Source organism: Diabrotica virgifera, chromosome 9, assembly GCF_917563875.1.
Source record: "Diabrotica virgifera virgifera chromosome 9, PGI_DIABVI_V3a".
NCBI lineage: Eukaryota > Metazoa > Arthropoda > Insecta > Coleoptera > Chrysomelidae > Diabrotica > Diabrotica virgifera.
This window is the reverse complement of record NC_065451.1, coordinates 159,330,106-159,349,831: the sequence shown is the minus strand read 5'-3', so window position 1 is coordinate 159,349,831 and position 19,726 is coordinate 159,330,106. Positions and strand designations below refer to the sequence as shown.

Genomic DNA, 19,726 nt, shown 5'->3' with positions numbered 1-19,726 from the left:
AATAACTTTGAAATTTCATGTTTCAGGGTCTCTATTAGTCCCAATCACTGCAGCAGTGGAGCTATGTTTTTATTTTCACGGTGCAATGCTCATGCAAATTTTCAAAACCATTGGTACAGTTCTTTTTATTTTAGAAATTAAAAAAAATATGTGAATTTCGTACTTTTACACTAGGATAGCCCCTTAATTTTACTTTCAATTAATTTTTTGGATAATAACTTTTTAATAATTAACTTTAAAATTACTGTTATATTTCTTTGTATAATCTTTCTCTGGAGAAATGTCGTTGTTAGTTTCGTTGGAGGTTGGGGGGGGGGGGGGTGGAGAATAAGTCTGGGAATAGGGGCGCACGAGGAATACTTGCATTGGGGCGCAGGTCAGACTAGTTACGCCACTGCCCTGGACCCCTTCTCCTGTCTATTTTCCTTTTGATTCAGTCAATTTGTACTCTACGAGCTCTCTAGTGGGAAAGTTTTGGGGTAGTTCCAATTTCTTTTATTATATATGGATTTTGGGCTGCTGAATCCAAATATGAGGTTTGCGGACAAAATTTCTTGCCGAAACATTGAAAAAATCGAATAATTTCAGTTTTTTTCCGCTTTTTTGCTCAAATCTCGAAAACTATTAATTTTTAGTAAATGGTCTGTTAACAGAAATTAAAGTACTTAAAATTATCTACAAACATTACTATCTACTTTTTTTTCAGAAGAACTGTTCGGTCTAAAGTGCAAGTTGAAAATTGCCAATTTTTAACCTCGGCAAAACCCACTTTTTACATTTCAAAACTTTAGTTTTTATTAGATTGCTGTCATTTGATAAATTTCTCCAAGTTTTCTGTACAAATAATAAATATTAGTTCATAATATGAATTATGGTATGTCTCTTCTCACAGCTTCCATGAATCCATTCCATCCTAAAATACCGAGAATGACTCTGCTTTTCCCTTAGAGCCACAGAAGATCAGGCACAAATGGAGTCATAGTTTCAGTTGATGTGAAAATTCCTTTCGGATCTTGATTTCTGATAAACCTTGAGGTTTTGTCCTTTCAAAATGTATTAGTTGAACAGCTCTCTGACTTCCATAAACCTCAGGTGCGGGTTTAGTTTTAGCCGAGGAATGGATTGGTTAGGAGCTATTGCATGTTTTGGTGCAATACAAAAAATGCCACCCATGACGTAAAAAGTGTGGTATCCGTCGATTGTATGTACGTTAACCCTTTCTGTCCCAACGCTGCATATATATGTTTTTGAAAAAGTGGGTCTGTATTCCCAGCCGCCGTATATATAGGTTTACTGTAACGAGACCGAAATCATTAGACCGAAGGCAGTAGACCGAACTCATTAGACCGAAAAGCACTTTAACGAAACCTCACTAGATCGAACAGTAGGAGACCGAAAAGCATTAGGTACATAATAAAAGGAAGCATTAGGTACATAATAAAAGGTGCTCAAACAGGATTATAATCTGAGTAAGGGTAAGACCAACCTCCCTTCACCCTTTATCCATAATAGCTGTTGTCATAATCATTAAATTCAAATTAGAAGCAAATAAAATTTACCCTCAATTTCTTTTTACTTGTCGCAGGAAAAGATATAAGACACATGTAATTACAACTAAATGTTATTTGGATAGTTATTAGAAATAGTTAAAATGGTGTTAACGTTACTCTACCCTTAATTTATTTTTACCTTCACTTATTTGTTTAACGGATGAAAATTAGTTCATATCAGACTGTACAGTACAGTACTGTACTGTACACAGTCGATATATAAAATAATACAAAAAAAACACAATAAACAGAAAGAGAGATATACAAAATCTTAGCATAGTTTACTGCAATCTTTTTTAATTTATGTACCATTTCGGTCTAATGCTGTTTGGTCTAGTGAGGTTTCGGTAAAGTGCTTTTCGGTCCAATGATTTCGGTCTACTGCTTTCGGTCTAATGATTTCTGTCTAATTGTCGTGTACCGTATATATAAATTTAAGGTGTTATGGTCTCAATTTACCAAAGCCGAAAATATGCGTTGCTTATAAAATTTTAGACTCATGGGTGTCCCAATGCCGTAGAAATATGTCCGAAAATGTCAGATTATTGTTCCCAAAGCCTCAAAATGTTGGCACCTAAGACAGGTCATGGGGACCCATTGCCGTATATATTTGTTCACATATTTTAGATATATGCTATAATGTAGCACTGGTGGCAACGCTTTATAGGTAGCTGCTAGAAGGTGAAGCATTTGTAGCCACAGAAAAGACCAGAAAAAAAGAAAGCTAATCGAGATACAAGTGTGCAAGATGCGGAGTCGGCCTTTGCGTAGTGTAATGTTTTGAGGAATGCCACACAAAAGAAAACTTGTAATGTTAATTTACATTACATTATTATTTTTAGGTTAGTTACATTTTTTCAAGTTGGTTTTGCTCTCTGATGAGTATTTTTGAAAAGAAAACGTTTAAGTTGGTTAAAAAACTCATTAAAAACATGTTTTGGTCATTTATTTGTTTATTTATATGCAACGTATATACAATAAGGCAATGGGACTCTAAGCATGAAAAAACCTTTGGGATTGAGGGACCAACATTCAAATTAAGGCCTGGCATAGAAAGGGTTAAAATCAGTGTTTACGTACACATGTTGTGTAAAGCACGGCTGGTCAATTTTCTGCGGATCGCCTGCAATTGCTGACACTTCTGTACACTGGGCAGTAAGGCCCAGATAGTTGGTCTCAAAATTCCTTGCAGGGTTGGCCGTTTTCTCTACAAAAGTACTGCTCAAGAAAATAGGTTGATGTAGTTTCCTCTTTGGGGTTTTGTTCATCCTATACAGAAGCTGTTCGCCTGGAAGTGTCAGCATTCGCAGGCCATCCGCAGAAAATTGACCTAAAAGATTTTATTAACGTTTCGAAGCCCAAATCGGGTTTCGTTGTCAAAATACAAAATACTACTAAAATAAACAAAAATGTTGTTGCTAAGTAAAAAAATTTTTCTAATAACTTATTTAATCTGACTCATTTATATTGGTAATTCAGACGTATATTATACAAGAATAAAAAACCGCTAAACGCCTTAAAAATGAGTGGCGCATACAATATTCCAGCTACAAACGATCTGATATGAATATTACGTAGCGCGAAAATGTATTTTCATTTTGATGTAAAACAAAATTGTAGTTTTATTTGAAAAGATTTTTCCATAATGTTTGAAAATTCTGAAAATTTTGAAATTCTTTTGTGGCGCGTTTACTTCAAATTTAGCAAATATTATGGAAAATCTTTTAAAAATAAAACTAGAATTTTGTTTTACATCAAAACGAAAATACACTTTCGCGCCACGTAATATTCATATCAGATCTTTTGTAGCTGGAATATTGTATGCGCCACTCATTTTTAAGGCGTTTAGCGGTTTTTTATTCTTGTATCAGGAGTTTTTCAAAGTTATTTATAAATTAAATGTATGAAGTTGTATGCAATGTTCCTCTATTACTCGTTAAGCTTTATAAATGGTCACCTTTGTTGCATTATCTCCCAAATGATCTAGTGTCCATCGAATGTACATTAGATTTTTTTCTATTCGAAATAGATTGAAAAAAAATATTGAGATGACCGGTAAATGGAGTCGGATTGCCCGTTGCCAGATCAAATTTAGCGTCGTAATCACTACAACTACATAAACCATTTCGGGAATAATCGTTAATTGGATTATACTTTTGTAGCTTAATAACTTCTAAAAGGCTTAACCGATTTTGATTAGTAAACAGATTTGATCATACTTATGAAGCCTATGACTTAAAAATTCGAATTTTCCCGGATATGACGTATACACCGTTAGATTCGTCTAGATTCCTTCTACAAACGCTCAGTTATTGGCGCAATTCGTAGGTTGAAATTTTGAGTAATTGTCGAAAAACCCAAATTTGTTCAGTTTTTCCGCTATACTGAGCCGTGTGTACGTCTGATCCTGACGGCTTAAACACCATTTGAAAGCTTAACTCAACACTATTGATTTGGTGTATTTGGGTTCTCCTGCCTCTTCTTGATCCGAAGATATATACCCCCAAAAAATATGCCGTTTTGTACCTACCAAGTCCTCTAGCTGGCTTATGGGTGGTCAAAAGTCACAAACTACACCGGTTCTGAATCGACCCAAACCCCCTCTTGAAACACAGAAAAAAAATTCAAATCGGTTTAACTTTTATGCCCGATTTCACCAACGATACCTAAATATTTAAGAATTAACAAGTGGGTTTAGGTACTTCCTAACTCTAAAACGGATTTCACCATACGATAAGAATTGCCTAAACCGCTTAAACATTACCTTACGTTAGGATACGGTTTTTGATCTGCCTAAATTTTAGGTATTACTTATCGTTGACAGTCAGGTTTTTTTATTGGCTTTAGGATTAGACTATGCGGCCAGAAACAAAGTAAATAGTACATACATAAACATAATATATCTTATCTAAACTATCTAATTAGTAATCTAAGTTAAGGTTATCTAAGTCTGACTGACCATTTTATTAAGAATAGATATAATAAACATTTTATTTTCAATGTGAATTTTTGCTAAATTAATCTTAATAAAAATTTTGGGATAAGGACAAGGGTCACACTTTTCTCATTCAAGGGTTTTTCTTTTTTCTTAATAATTATTGATTACCTATATACCCACCCCACACGGTAAGGCAGGCATGTAGGCAATCAAAAAGAAAAAACATTTAAGGTTACAAGCCTAATCTAGTCATTCTATAACTTAATTTTACAGTCATATAGGAAAAACAAAATAAAATCAAAAATACGTTTATCACTCAGTGCCAAAAGATATATAACATTATAGGGACCGTAAACGTTTAAACTTCTTAAATTTTTTGTAAGAATGTCCGACTGATGTGTGTACTTCTTACAATTAAAAAATATATGATCCAAGTCCGCCGTTGCATTGCAAATATCACAAAGATTGTTATCAATTATTTTTATTTTGTATAAATGTGCCGGATAGCAAGCATGTCCAAATTTCATCCGAGATAATATCTCGGATATCTATGGTTGTTATGGAAGTTCTTGGATAATCATAATTTTTAAACCAGTAATTTTTTCGAATATCGGGTTCTAGCAATGTATCTCTTGTGCCTTTTGTTAAAATAAAATGTTTGTATTGTTTAGACCATTTTTTATATAAATTATCCTTAGCAATATTTATTCTCTCATCTAATGTTAATAAGGGTGTAACACCTTCTCCCAACTGTATGCTTTCTTTAGCCGCTTTATCAACTTGTTCATTGAATGTGATACCTGAGTGTGCTTTCACCCACACAAAAATACATTTTCTAGTTTTTTGCATTTGAGAGATCAAAGTTTTTATTTTGGCTATGTAAGGATGACTATATGCGGAGTTGATTTGTAAATGTGATTGTAAACTATTTAAAACCGAAAGTGAATCAGAAAAAATTATGGAGTATGAAATGTTATTTTCCATTATAAATTCTATAGCTTTCAAAATAGCAAACGCTTCTGCTGTAAAAATGCAGTCAGGTTATATTTTCACAAATTTTGACTAATGTACTTGTGGCGTTTGTCAATAATTTGCTTCTTACCTTAATTTTTCTGTTATTCTGTAATATTATACAGGGTGTCTGCGTAACTTGGAACCATATGGGAAACTTTTAAATATCAATTTTACGAAAAAAAGTTATTCTTTATAAAGTGCTCTGCATAGTCTAAAACTTACGATGCAATCATTAGATATCAAATTTTGTCAACAGTATACGAGGTATGTCAAAAAATATGAATTTAGCTCAAGAGCAAACTACCTTTATATTTTAAAATATCAAAAAATTTTATTATGAAAAGTTATTTGTAATTAAAAACCATATTCAAATATGCATTAACAGCCTTCTACTTGAAAAAAATTTTTATTGTGCATTGCTGTATAAAATGTTAACAGTTAACAACCATTGTAGTAAGACTGTTAACAGTTGGCATGAATATTTTTTAGGTATAAAAATGAATTTAATTTAACTAAGTATTTATATATTTTTAGCTTCCTCTTCATTGCCTACATAAGTTTTGTACTTTTGTGCACAATTGTAGATAATGTAATACAAAGCTGTTATGAGAAAGACTACGAAGATTTTTCTAACACAAGCTATGGAAGAATGGTGATATCATTTTCTTTATACAGAAGCTGGATAAGACTTACAACTGTCAAAAGTACGCCCGAAGTCGACTATTTTAGGCCATTGCAAGGTGTTCGATTTTACAATCAAATTATTGTTATTTTGAGTCATACAACCCTGGCAGGTTTAGTCAGTTCAGTTGCTAATACGAAGTTCGTAGAATCGGTAAGGATACTAAGTTTCTCTTGCATATTTATTATTAAGATATACAGTAAGCGTCACGCTACTAGACACACGGATATCTAATTGCTAGGCTTATGGGCTAATCCGGTCAGTTCTCACATGTGACTTTTTTTTGTTTCATATCTCATATTTTTTGTTTCTTTTTGTTTCAAAAACATATCAAAAACCTTATTTTCATATTGTTTTAATTAATTACTTATTGTAATGTACTGTAATATATCTATTAGAAAATATGTGAAAATAATATAAAGCACACATATTTTATAATACAAACATTTGAAGTATCATTAAAAATTGACGCCTTTTGTGAAGCACTCTTAAACTGGATATATGGTTCATCTCCCAATGTAAAAACAAAAATATTTTTCCTAATTTTTGTAAAGTGAAAACTCCAGGAAATGTTCTACTTAGCTTAAAGAACACCTTTCAACTTAAAATAATAAAAATGGAGGTTTGTAACTACTATAGTGCTAGTACTGATTATGATATTTTTGTATCGAAAACGTTATGTGAAGTGATGGAGCTTTTGAGGAGATTTTAATAAAATTATAAATATACCATTCATGAAGGATTTTCAATAAAATTTTTATAATAATCATTATGACCATCAGTGAAATTCTTACCTATGCCCCATTCTATTAACTTTAAACAAGAAACAAAAAACTCTAGAAGCACTAGAGTTCGTACTTGGAATAAAAGATAGCTAAATCGGAAGTGCTGTTTCACATTATAAGAATTTTGAACGTGCGAGGGTTTTCTCGTGCGATAGTTTTGACGCACCTATCCTTTTCACACAATAAGAATTGAGTCGCACGAAGGTATTGTCCTGTGTTGTTTGGTATATTATTTTTATTTACACTTTGTGGCTGAGGTAGGTACATGATACGATGTCTGATATGTATTATTACGATGTATCATTACAAATGGGTATTTTTTGTCAATAATTTTGTCCTAATGTACTGTAATGCGTCAAAAATGTGTTTTTTTCTTTGTCACCTAATTCAAAGGATACATATCTCCCACAAGAACCGACACGGACGGCGATTCTTTTGTTGTTAGCATGTACTTAATTTTAGTATCGAGTTGGCAAGAGCACACACCAGTACACTGAGAAAAGTCTCGCACATTTCTGGCGTGTATCAATAAAATTTTAGTTGCACTGAGAAAAAGGTTGCATGCAGGGCCGGCTTTTGTTGACATTCTTAATATGGTGGAATTATTTTTGATTTACAAAAGGTTGCAAAATACAACACAAAGTAATGGTGAGAACTATATTGATTAAAACCATGGATAAAATACCTTTTTTATCCTGATTTTAGCATTGAAAGACCAATAATAAAATATATTATAGTGGCGTGACATTCACTAATGATTCTTTTTGGCTTATATTGATACAACACAAAATATAATTTGTTGTTTTCACCAATTTTGAAAAAGTGTGAACAAGTTGGTGAGAATTTGAACGACTTGGTGTGACCTAATAGGCTGTCTGTCCGTCTGACCGCGAATATAACTCCTTCAGTCACTATACCAGGTAGAATGACAAATGAGGTGTCAAATGAAAGCTTATAATCCATGGATGGTATCAAGGTGAGAAATTTGACATAGACTGTCTGTCCGTCCGACCGCAAATGTAATTCCTCCGTCACTATCCCAGGTAGAATCACAAATGAGGTGTCGAATGAAAGCTCATAATCCAAGGATGGTACTAAAGGTGAGAAATTTGACCTAGGACTTCCGGTTTTAGAAATGCGACCGGAAGTACTCCTTTAAAGTCACCGCAATAGCACAAGTGATATATTATTCGACGCGCATTCGCAAGACGAGAACAAATATATACTTCTGGTTTGATTGTCTGTCCTTCCGACCGCGAATACAACTCCTCAGTTACTAATAAAGATAGAATGACAAATGAGGTATCGAATGAAAGCTTATAACCCATGGATGGTATTAAAGATGAGAAATTTGACATCGGACTTCGGTTTTAGAGTTCGAACCGTAGGTACAGTTTTAAAGTGACTCAAAATATGATATAAATGTAAATCAAGATGACTCAAAATTAGTAAAATCGTATATCAGTCGACGCAAAGTTACACGAAGAGTTCCAATATCGACTTCCAGTTACTTAATTCTACTTTCGATTACTTTGGGTAAAAACCGGACCAATTACTTGTTTGTCGAGGTATTTCCTAATTCATTATAACGTGTGATCCAAAATTATTGTCACCATAGGTGGCTCTGATCGAGTTCGAGTTTGGCAAGCGAGGCGAGAGGTCGTGTGGCAGGTGTATTGGCGATAAGGTAATTTCGAATTCGAAACCTATCACAATAAAAACACCGGTTTTTTAAAAGACCTATCGTTATCGATAATCGTTAAACTTAAAAAGCGTTCTTGTGCGAAATAAAAATAAACTTCTAAGTGTATAATAATAATATTTATATTAGTGCTGAGGTTAACATTTAATTTAAAATGGCCAGTGGCGGAACAGGAACAATCCGAAAGGAAACCTATAGAAAGAATGAAGAACTATCTGATAGTGGCGACGAAGAATCTAAGAAGAAAAAATATAAAGAAGATAAATTATATTTTGTAAAGAGTAACCTGACGAGACGAACACCGAATAAAAGCAACGACACAAATGAAGAGATGATAAAAATGATGCGGGAAGTTATGTGGAAAAATGATGAAATGATGGCAGAAATAAGAACCATACGGAAAGACCAAAAAGAAACGATGGAATATATTAAGGAGCTGAAAGAAAAAAACGAAAAATTGGAAGAAGGTTTAAAAATGGCAAACAATAGAATAGAACAATTGGAAAAAGATAGACGGAGAAATAATATAGTATTAAAAGGCCTAACACTAGATGCTACCGACGGAAAGCCTGTAAAGGAGTCAGTAGAACACTTCATAGGAAGAAATCTGAAATTAGAGGTCAGACTGAGAGGAGCGGTGAAGATCGGCGACCAAATCTTTGTAGCAGAAATGGAAAACCTAACGGATAAGATGAGTGTACTAAAAAACAAAGGAAAACTGAAAAATCTACAGGGACAAAAGGTGTATATAGAATCAGATTTAACAAGAAAGGAAAAGGAAATACAAGCAAAAATTAGGAAAATGGCAAAAGAAGAAAAAGACAAAGGTAATACTACGAAGATAGGATATATGAAACTGGAGATTAATGGAAAGGAGTGGAAATGGGACCATAATAAAGAGAAACTTATACTAACTCACAGAAATATCGGGGAAGGGACTTCAAAAAACTAAAAGAAAATAATGAGACCGGACCCACAACAATGACAACCAAGGCAATGAATGGGAAAAGCGATAGGGAAAAAGATGATGCAAAGGTAAACAAGGATGAAAATAGGAAAAAGGGGAAAGCTAGATTGCAGAAAAAAGGAGAGATAAAAATGGGAACATGGAATGTGAGAAGCATCAATGGAAAAGAGGAAGAACTGGTAGAAGATATGATAAGACAAAAAATAGAAATACTAGGAATAACAGAAACGAAGATGAAAGGAAAAGGTCTTAAGAAAATACACAAAGGATATTGGTTACTTTGGGTAGGAGCGGATACAAAAGAGAGAGCAAAAGAAGGAGTCGGGATAATAATTGCACCGAATAGACTACAACACGTTATAGAAGAAACATATGTTAACCAGAGAATATTATCGGTGAAAATTAAACTGATGGACGAAGAAATATGGACAATAATAACAGCCTACGGAGTAAATGAAGATGCAAGAAAGGAAGAGAAAGATAAATTTTTCGAGGAGCTCCAAATGCAAATTGATAATGGGGAAGAAAACATAATTGTAATGGGAGATCTAAACGGTAGAGTCGGAAACAACAACAGCGGAATAGAGGAGTGCATGGGAAAAGAAGGAGAAGAAATGCTAAACAGAAATGGTGAAAGAATAATAGAAATATGTATGGAGAATAAACTAGTTATAACAAATACAAAATTTAAACATAAAGAAGTACACAAATACACGAGAGTACAAGACAGCAGAAACGAAAAATCAATCATAGATTACTTTTTGGTAAGCAGCAACAAATGGAAAAGAGTACAGGATACGAAAGTGAAAAGAGGCTCGGAGATTGGCAGTGACCACCATCTAGTAATAATGAGAATGAGAACAACAGAGGAAAAAGAAGAAAAGAGAAGAAAGGTAGTAAATGAAAAAATAAAAAGTTACAAATTAAAAGAGGAAATATATAAGAAGAAATTCCAAGAAAAATTAGATAATACTTTGAAAGGTAGGGCAAAAAATACAAATATAGAAAAAAAATGGGAATATCTAAAAACCAGCATAATCAAAGCAGCTGAGGAAACTTGCGGGAAAGCAAAAATAGCAAACACTAACATGAGGAGAACAGAATGGTGGACGGAAGAAATACGAGAGAAAATAAAGAACAAAAAAGACAAATGGAAAAGATACCTAAGCACAAAACACCCGGAAGATTACGAAGCATATAAAGAAAAAAGGAAAGAGGTTAAAATAGCGGTGAAAGCAGGAAAGGAAAGGTCATGGGAGATATTTGGACAAAAAATGACAAAAAATTATAGGGAAAACCAAAAACTCTTCTACGGCGCATTAAAACAACTCAGACAAAAGAAAGAGCACACGATGCCGAATATAAAAGACAAGAATGGAAACGTACTAACAGAAGAAAAACAAATAATGGAAAGATGGAGAGAACATTTCAAAGAGCTAACTCATGTAGACAAGGACAACATAGGGGAGATACAAGAAAGGAATGAAGAACAACAAGTGGAATCCATAACAAGAGAGGAATTAGAGAAAGCAATAGAAAGAGTAAAACTGGGCAAAGCACCAGGCAAGGATCATATCACCCCGGAAATGATAAAATTCATGGGGACAGAGGGAATGGATAGCATGAAAGAACTAATGAATGATATCATAAATAGAGCAGAATTACCAAAGGACTGGAAGAAAGACATTATATTACCAATACACAAAAAGGGAGACAAGAGAAACTGTAATAATTACCGAGGTATCACCATATCAAGTATCCCTGGGAAGGTATTAGCAAGAATACTAGAGACAAGAATAAAAACACAAATAGAAACAACTATGGAAGACACACAGTGTGGATTCAGGAAGGACAGAAGCACGCAAGACCTAATATTCACATTAAGACAAGTAAGTGAGAAGGTAATCAAGAAAAATAGAGAGATACATATGTGCTTCATTGACCTGGAAAAGGCGTTTGACAGAATCCGAAGAAAGGACGTTTGGAAGACACTAACAGAAAGGGGAGTCGACAGACACATAATAGAAGTAATAAAGGATATGTACAAAAATAATACAAATACAGTAAGAACCAATAACGAGGAATCCAGAGAATTTTCTACAAGTCAAGGCGTCAAACAGGGATGCGTGCTGAGTCCACTGCTATTCTCAGTGGTACTGGATGAAGCGATAAAGAAAGCCAAGAGAAGAATGAGAAAACTAACATTAGGATACTGGCAAATGAAACAGACTCAACTATCGGAGCTACTATTTGCAGACGACATGGTATTGATAGCAGAAAACAGAGAAGACTTACAGAACAATCTTGAAATCCTAGAAGAAGAACTATCGAACATAAATATGAAAATTAATACAGAGAAAACAAAAACAATGATAATTTCAAATACGAGGAAGACACACGCAATAGAATTAGACGGGAAACAACTAGAGCAAGTGGAATATTTTAAATACCTAGGAGTAATAATCGAATCAAATGGTAAACAAGACATGGAAATAAACGAGAGAATGGGACGAACAGGAAGCTTATTTAACACTATGAAAACAACATTTTTTGGGAAAAAAGGGATACCGGAAAAAGTAAAAACGGCAGTCGTTAAATCAGTAGTTAGACCAACAATCATGTATAGCAGCGAGACATGGACATTGACGGGGAGACAAAAATCCAGAGTCAATGCTATGGAAATGAGGTTCCTGAGGAAAATAGCAAACAGAAAAAGGACAGACAAAATACGAAACGAAACAATTAGACAAAACCTAAAACTAGAACCAATCAATGAAAAAATAGTAGAAGGACAACTTAGATGGTTCGGGCACGTGTGTAGAATGTCGAACGAGAGGCTAACAAAACGAGTGTTCGAAACGAGAGTGCAGGGGAAAAACAAAAGAGGGAGACCAAGAGTTATGTGGGTAGATGAAATCAGGAAAGAAGTCGAGAAAAAGGGATTGACATTGGAAAGTGCAAGAAACCTAGCGCAAGATCGGAAAGCATGGAGACTACAATGCCAAACTCAACTCCACCAGCCTTACACCTAAAGGTAGAAAGGCTTAGGACTAAGTAAAGTAAGTAAGGTGGCTCTGAACGACAGAGATAGCTATACAGTGCATGTCTATTCTTAATTCAGATATACTTTACAGTTTACGTCAACTTTGCAGTTACGTCAACTTTGCAGTGTACGTCAACTTAACAAGAAAAGTTAGGTTATGTAGAGATGGTGGTGGATATATATACAGCATCTTGTTTGATTTTATTTATTATTGTTACTAATAATTTTCTTAATTTTTTTATTTTTGATTAAAGTTCTGTGTAAAGGTTTTGACTGAATTTTTATGTTTTATAATGTTAATCAAAATTAATTGATAAACCAATGATATAAATTCAGATTAAAACAAGACATACGTAATTTTTTGCAGGGCTAGCTTTGATAATAGTTCTTGGGTAATAGTTTTGATGAAAGGTACGGTACATTTAAAGTGGAATTAGAAATAAATTATTCTGTGTGTCTTTCTTCTCACTCTCATATGATTCCAACACAACTCGTGTCGCTATACTGCAGTATTATTACCATTATGTATACATAACAAACTTCTCTATCGATAAAGAATAAGGTATAACAAAATTGCTACATACCTTTCCTGATTTTTTGGGATTGAAAATAGGCTTAAACCATCCCCTGTTCTTGTCTGGCAGCCACGAAATATACAAGAAAACCCTCGTCGTTTCGCAGCTATTCCAACAGTAAATAAGCCACTTAACCAAACTTAACTATGTACACACGAATAAATACTACACTAGTAAACTAATACACTATACACAAATAAAATAAAAACTAAACTTTAAACCTAGAAAATAAGTCTACAAAATTTTACGAGCCACAAACTGATACAAAAACAAAATACTAACGCCAAGCCAAGCCAAACAAACAACTAACGCCGATCCTGTACAAGACAAATGTCACCAAAATTATTTGCTATTCAGGCAAATTGAGAAATGGCCGATCTGGCACATGCGCATAAAAATTTAGTTCGTAGATAATCCGTTTGTGTCGGTTCTTGGGAGATATGTATTCTTTACCTAATTCGTCAAATTAATTAATTCAAATTAATTCGTGCACTGTTAAGTGCACGGCATACACCACTCCAAGCATTTCTCAAGTTTCTATCTTTATATATTTCTATTGTTTTGTCCCAAAGAACAGGTCTCGCTCCAATTGATGTTATTAATATTTCACTATCAATCTGAGACATCATCATATAAAATATATATGCACCTACTTCAAACAGCCACAAAGTGTAAATGAAAATAATGTACCAAACAACCAAAGAAACTACCTTTGTGCGACTGAACGACAGTATCATAATATGAAAGGATGCATTAAGTCCCCTATGCTCCTGGGTGCGTAAAGTCGGCACGGCTGCCGTCTGTTGTTGTAAGCGAGGGACGGCATAAACACGGCGACTTCACCGAACGTTCTAACCACCGCACCGTCTAGTGAGAAAGACTCCATATGATTACATGGGCCACCATTGGAATGTCGTCGTGCATTCTAACCCTCGCACGTTTAAATTATTATAATGTGAAACAGCACTAAGTCTGCACGAACAGCTGTATCGTGAGCGTATCTGATATTGTTGATTACTTCTCCGCCTAGCCTGACTCCCTCTTGTCTCTCATCCAAAGCTTTTCTAAACATTTCTTCAGAGTATAGAATAAAAGGACTGGGTAACAAAACACAACCCTGTCGTACCCCACATTCGATGGGTAGTTTTTCAGTACCTACGACTATCCCCAATTTTAATACAGGCTAATTGACTATAATATAAGTATTTTAGTACTCTTAAATCGTAGTGATCAAGTCAAATCGAAAAATGCATAATTTGTTGTGCTCGGTCGAATGCCTTCTGGAAGTCGATGAAACAAACATTAACATTCTTTCGGAACTCACAGCTTTTTATAGACAACGATCATAAAAAAGTAGTACTTCACTAGTTCCTAATGGTAGGGGAGCAAAGTATGCTAAATGTGCAGTCACTCGAGCGCTTTGGGGACCTATTGGGTTGTGATTATTAGGTCCTAAAACCAAAAAAAGTTAAGTAAAATTTTCCATTTTAGCGGGCGCTTGCCATTTTTTAATTTAATTTTCCATTTCCATTAATCGTTTTTTTCGATTATAGCGCCATCTATCCATAATTAGAAAAAATGTTTCGAATAAAAGTTGCTTATTTTTATGCAGAGAATCCAAATCTGCAATAAAAAATGGGGGCTCCCATTTAAGATTTTAAAGTACCCCCACCCCAACTCCGCGTGGGGTCGCGTTTGGTACCATTCGATATATTTTTCAAAAATATTAAATAAGTGTATTTTGCAGTTTTTCGATCTGATGTTTATTTTGGTAAATATCGCGTGATTTGTATTTAAAATTTTAAATTTACCCCTCATCCCTCTCTGTGAGGGGTCATGTTTGGTATCTTTCGATAGATTTTTGAAAAATATTGAACGTGTAGTTTTTAGTTTTTCAATCTGACGTTCATTTCGCGAAATATTCGCTTTTTTCTTGTGAAACTTTGTGACTTACCAATTTCCTTACGCCCCGATCAAATCGTCAGATTTTTTAAATATACACTGTTTTGCATGTACTTAACTTACCTTATCTTAATCTGACAATTTCGAGTATTTTTAAGGATAGATTTTTTATTTCGGGCCCCCCTAAACGAACTCCCCTGTGTTAAGAGCCAATATATGGCAGAGGTACATCTGCAGGGTACCACGTTTCTCCCCATATGATAATCTGACGCGCTCGAGTAACTGCAAAAATCCCCGCTTGGGCTCCCCTACCATAAACCATTTCTAAATCCAAATTGCTTGAAATTATTAAATTACCTAACCTACTTTTGATTCGAACAGAAGAAATACTGTTCTTCATAAAGCAAACGACTCGTATACTTGGCGAATAATCGTTATACTTGCTTGTACTTGCCATGTCGTGTGAGTGGGTTACTATGGTCTATTTTTAAACCAGGAGGAGCAATCAAAATTTACCGCGCAGTAATGCTTGTTTGTAATTGGTTCAACCACAGGTAAGTTTACTCCACTGTTATAAAATTTTGACACTAATGACATGTATGAAATTTTGACACTATTGGCATTTCATAGGTTAATTAAGTTATATACTGAATTCGCTCAGCCGAGATTCATTTTGACACATTCGGAATAGGAAATATACAGCACAAAGATTCCTACCTCACACTATTAACTGCTCAAATCAACTTAATTTTCCATTAAAAAAAGAAGAATTATTGGAAATACTGCCCATTATATATTGTGGAATTTATTTCACAAAATATTTTTATTTCAAATAATAAATAAATTTTCTCATTTGTTGTCAATACATTATAATGCTGTACCTAAATAAATAATTATTGATTGGCGTTAAGGTTTATGTTATTTATGTCTATTTACTATTAATAACATTGGTTATGAGCAGGTATGTTTGGTTGTGTAGTACTTTCCAGTCACGTCTAGAGACCTAACTTCCCAAAAAAGAATTACCAACGTCACTACCAGCGGTCAAACTACCAACGACAGTCGTGTCTCGGCTGAGCAAATTCAGTATATCAGCGTTTTCTTGAGTTTTCTGTGTTATTCCTTTAATTTTTAGATTTTTAGTATGTTATATAAAAAACAACTGTTGTTTTTAGTATTCTTTAGCGACGTATAATTAGTATAATATAATATTTATGGATTACCATCGAAAGCCGATATGATCAACCAAAAAAAGATGTCGACGCTGTCAAGCCAAAACGGCATAAACGACATTAACTTGATTTTTCAGGAAAAACAAAAAACTGATTATTTTTATTTTTACCAATTCTGCTTATCTGCACAGTGATTCAAAAAAATTGGTGATTTTTTTTCAAATTTTAATATATTATGAACATTAATGTGGCTGAAAATACTGTCTGAAATAAATTAAAAACTATAAAATGGCGCTTATGTCCAATCAAGATATAACATTGGTGAATATGCCAAACTTATCTCTGGCGTTTGTGTCGATCGCATCGTTGTAAGTTTAGTCAATATGGCGCTTAAAAGGGATATATGCCATTAATGAAAAAAGAAACGAAACTCAAAAATTGTCGTTTATGCCAACAAGAAAAATGATGAAATTACGAAGATTTTTGATAGGGTTTATTTTTTATTAATCAAAAATACATTCTAAGTTAAAAACAAAACCTTAAATTCTTTAAACATGTTTTGGTGCTAGGATGAAATACTTAAAAGTAAATATGAAATACTTAAAAGTGGATATCTAATAATAAGTAGTGGATTCTAATTCATAATCACTGTCAATATTTGGTTCAACATCTGTATTGATTTGATTGCTTGTATCTTCCTTATTTTGATCACTACTTATAACGGCATCCAAACCATTATCTGCTGCTAAGTTGAAACATGATGTGAGATCGTGACTAAATATTTCTTCTTCTACTGCAACGTCTGGTGGTTCCTCAAAGATGATAATGTCATTGCTAAAAGCTTCTGCAATGTTGGCATTATAACTGTCATAAACCTCTAAGGGAAATATAGGGGGATTATTGTCAGTCAGTATATCATTTTGTACTGATTCGGTATATGTTTTATTTTCATTTAGTAAGGCCATTATTTTTTTACTTCTGCTATTCATGTGCAACAAAAAATGGCATAAACGCCAAAAATCGATCGCCATTTTTAGCTATATAAAATTGATTTGAACTCTATGCTGTAGTACAAAATGAATTGTTCATCACACTAGTACAAAGTTACAATATAATATTTTAAAATAAACTTTTTATTTGCGCAATTTTTAAATAAGAAACCTGCATAAGAATACCATTGAGGAATGGCACTTGTGTCAACCACGATGTAAATATGTGATTTTGGCATAAACGCCTCATAGTTTTTAAAGAAATTCAGTGTGTTTACGCTTCAAAAATCAATACAAATTGAAAATATTGCAAAGGTAGATAATACCATGTTACTTATCCATAAAAATTGTAAAAATACATACCTTTACTATTATTACTGGACCGAACTGTACACAATGATAATCTTACGGGCACTGGCGATTATGTCAATCGGTGTTCACGTCGGTGTTCACGTGCGTGACTAGACTGGCGTTTATAAAAATTTTAAACCTATATTACACCTATTTCACTTTTTCTGCGGTTATTCCGCGTTGACTGTCTGGTGCGGAAATTAAAATCCTATTTTTTAGTGCAGCTAACTAAAAAGTGGTCATTTTGGCGTTTATGCCGTTTTGGCTTGGCAGCGTCGATGTATTTGGTGATTTTTCTAGTGACTTTTTTGGTTGTAAATCTGTCTTTTTAGTTTACCCCTCTTGGTTTAAAAACAAACCATGGTATTTGTGATTCGTTGCCACTCGTTGGTTTTTCAGTTGTTGTCGGTAAAAATTACCCTAGTCAAAGGGATCACGATTATTCGTACACATGCCAAGTACCTACATATACTTGCCTATACTTGCAGAGGTGCTCAAACGAAATGCATAAATAATTAGCATTTACTGCGACTATTCATTTATAGTAATTAGAAATCCCCCACTGATTCATTTGTCAAGGTTTTTAAGCCAAATGTTTAAGCTCGCGTTTACTTGACATCCAATTATTTTAGAAAACTTTAATTTTAAGGGGATGGGTACGTATTTTCGGTTGCAATGGTATTTAAATGGGGAGTCATTTTTTTCGAATCCTGAGAAAACTAATAAGTATTTTTGAAAAATTTAAACTCAGAATGAAATATTACGTTCTTACCGTAGGCCGAAAGTCCCTGAAAACTTCTATAATGTTTATTTTAATAAGTTACAGGGGTGAAAAACTACGAGAAAATGTAGTGTGATTTTTAATTTCAAATATCTCATTCAAAAGAAACTTTTTATATATTCTAAGGGACTTTAACCCTCGCTAATAATTTAGTCTTTCATTCTGCGTCTAAATTTTTTAAAAATATTTATTAGTTTTTTCAGGATCCGAAAAAAATGGACATTATGTCCGTGGTGATATTTTCCAAATCGAACATTCGCTTTCTTTGTCATACAACGCACTGAGTCAAATAGAATATGATGACAAGACAGTGACAGTTTTAAAATATTTGACATGGCATCGGGAATATTTTGAGTTGTTCATTAAATAATATTGATACTGTATTTTTAGTAAATAATTGATTTAAGACGTGAACTTAATAAAAAGTTATTTATTGTTTATTATTTATGGAAGATCCAACCAGAAAATACACGAGGATATAATCTGTGATCCAAGTATTTTGTTGTTAGAGATGTTCAAAATTGTAAGGGTTCCATAGTAACAATATATTATTAAAAAATCACTTTAACACTTTTCCTCTTTTCTCGATTGAGTATTAGTTTTTGTTGTACATATAAATTATTACAATCACTGAATACATACTTAGTGAAAAAATTATTACATTTGTTAACTGAATTAATAATTTGCAATTATACAAATAACGGTTATCCAAGAACATTCAAAAGCCATCTCTTTAAAGTTAAGGTAGAATGATTTGCAAGCGACGTGGACCGAGAGTACTCCAGTTTCTACTATACCGCCACGTGCACGTGGTACGCCACATGGTTTTTCAGTCTGTGATGGGCAATCATTCAGTACACGTTGACCACGCTATCGATTTCAACGTAGATTCACATCTCTTTATTTCTGGCGTATACTGACCTCGAGAAATCGTTCAAATGTGTGCTGACGGGAAACTTGGCTTGAAAACAGCGTGCACCCAACTTGAAAATACGCAAATGTACATCGAGTCTAAAGCGTTGGTTTCCTCGAAAGCGGCACCGACAAACTGCGACCGTAACACTGCGATGAATGACGCCATAAAAAACTGTACCACGCAAAATAATAGCGATGGTTTCCAAGGATGCGTTGGAAGCCACCGCTTGCTGAGTTTGCACATTCCATTACCGCAGTGAAGAACCTTGAATTTTTCACCGTAATCTGACGTCATTTATCGCAGTGTTACGAACGCAGTTTGTTGGTGCAGCTTTCGAGGAAACCCAGGCTTAACTAAGC

General features: G+C 34.0%; 1 protein-coding gene across 4 annotated transcripts in view; it reads left to right on the top strand.

Annotated features, from left to right (window-relative positions):
* The window catches only part of LOC126892658 (nose resistant to fluoxetine protein 6-like), a 149,692-nt gene that overhangs the window by 40,553 nt on the left and 89,413 nt on the right, over nucleotides 1-19,726 (top strand). For all 4 annotated transcript variants that reach the window (XM_050662300.1, XM_050662299.1, XM_050662298.1 and 1 more), the window contains exon 4: nucleotides 6,037-6,337. In XM_050662300.1, coding sequence (XP_050518257.1) covers nucleotides 6,037-6,337 — 301 coding nt within the window. The remainder of the gene's footprint in view (nucleotides 1-6,036; nucleotides 6,338-19,726) is intronic.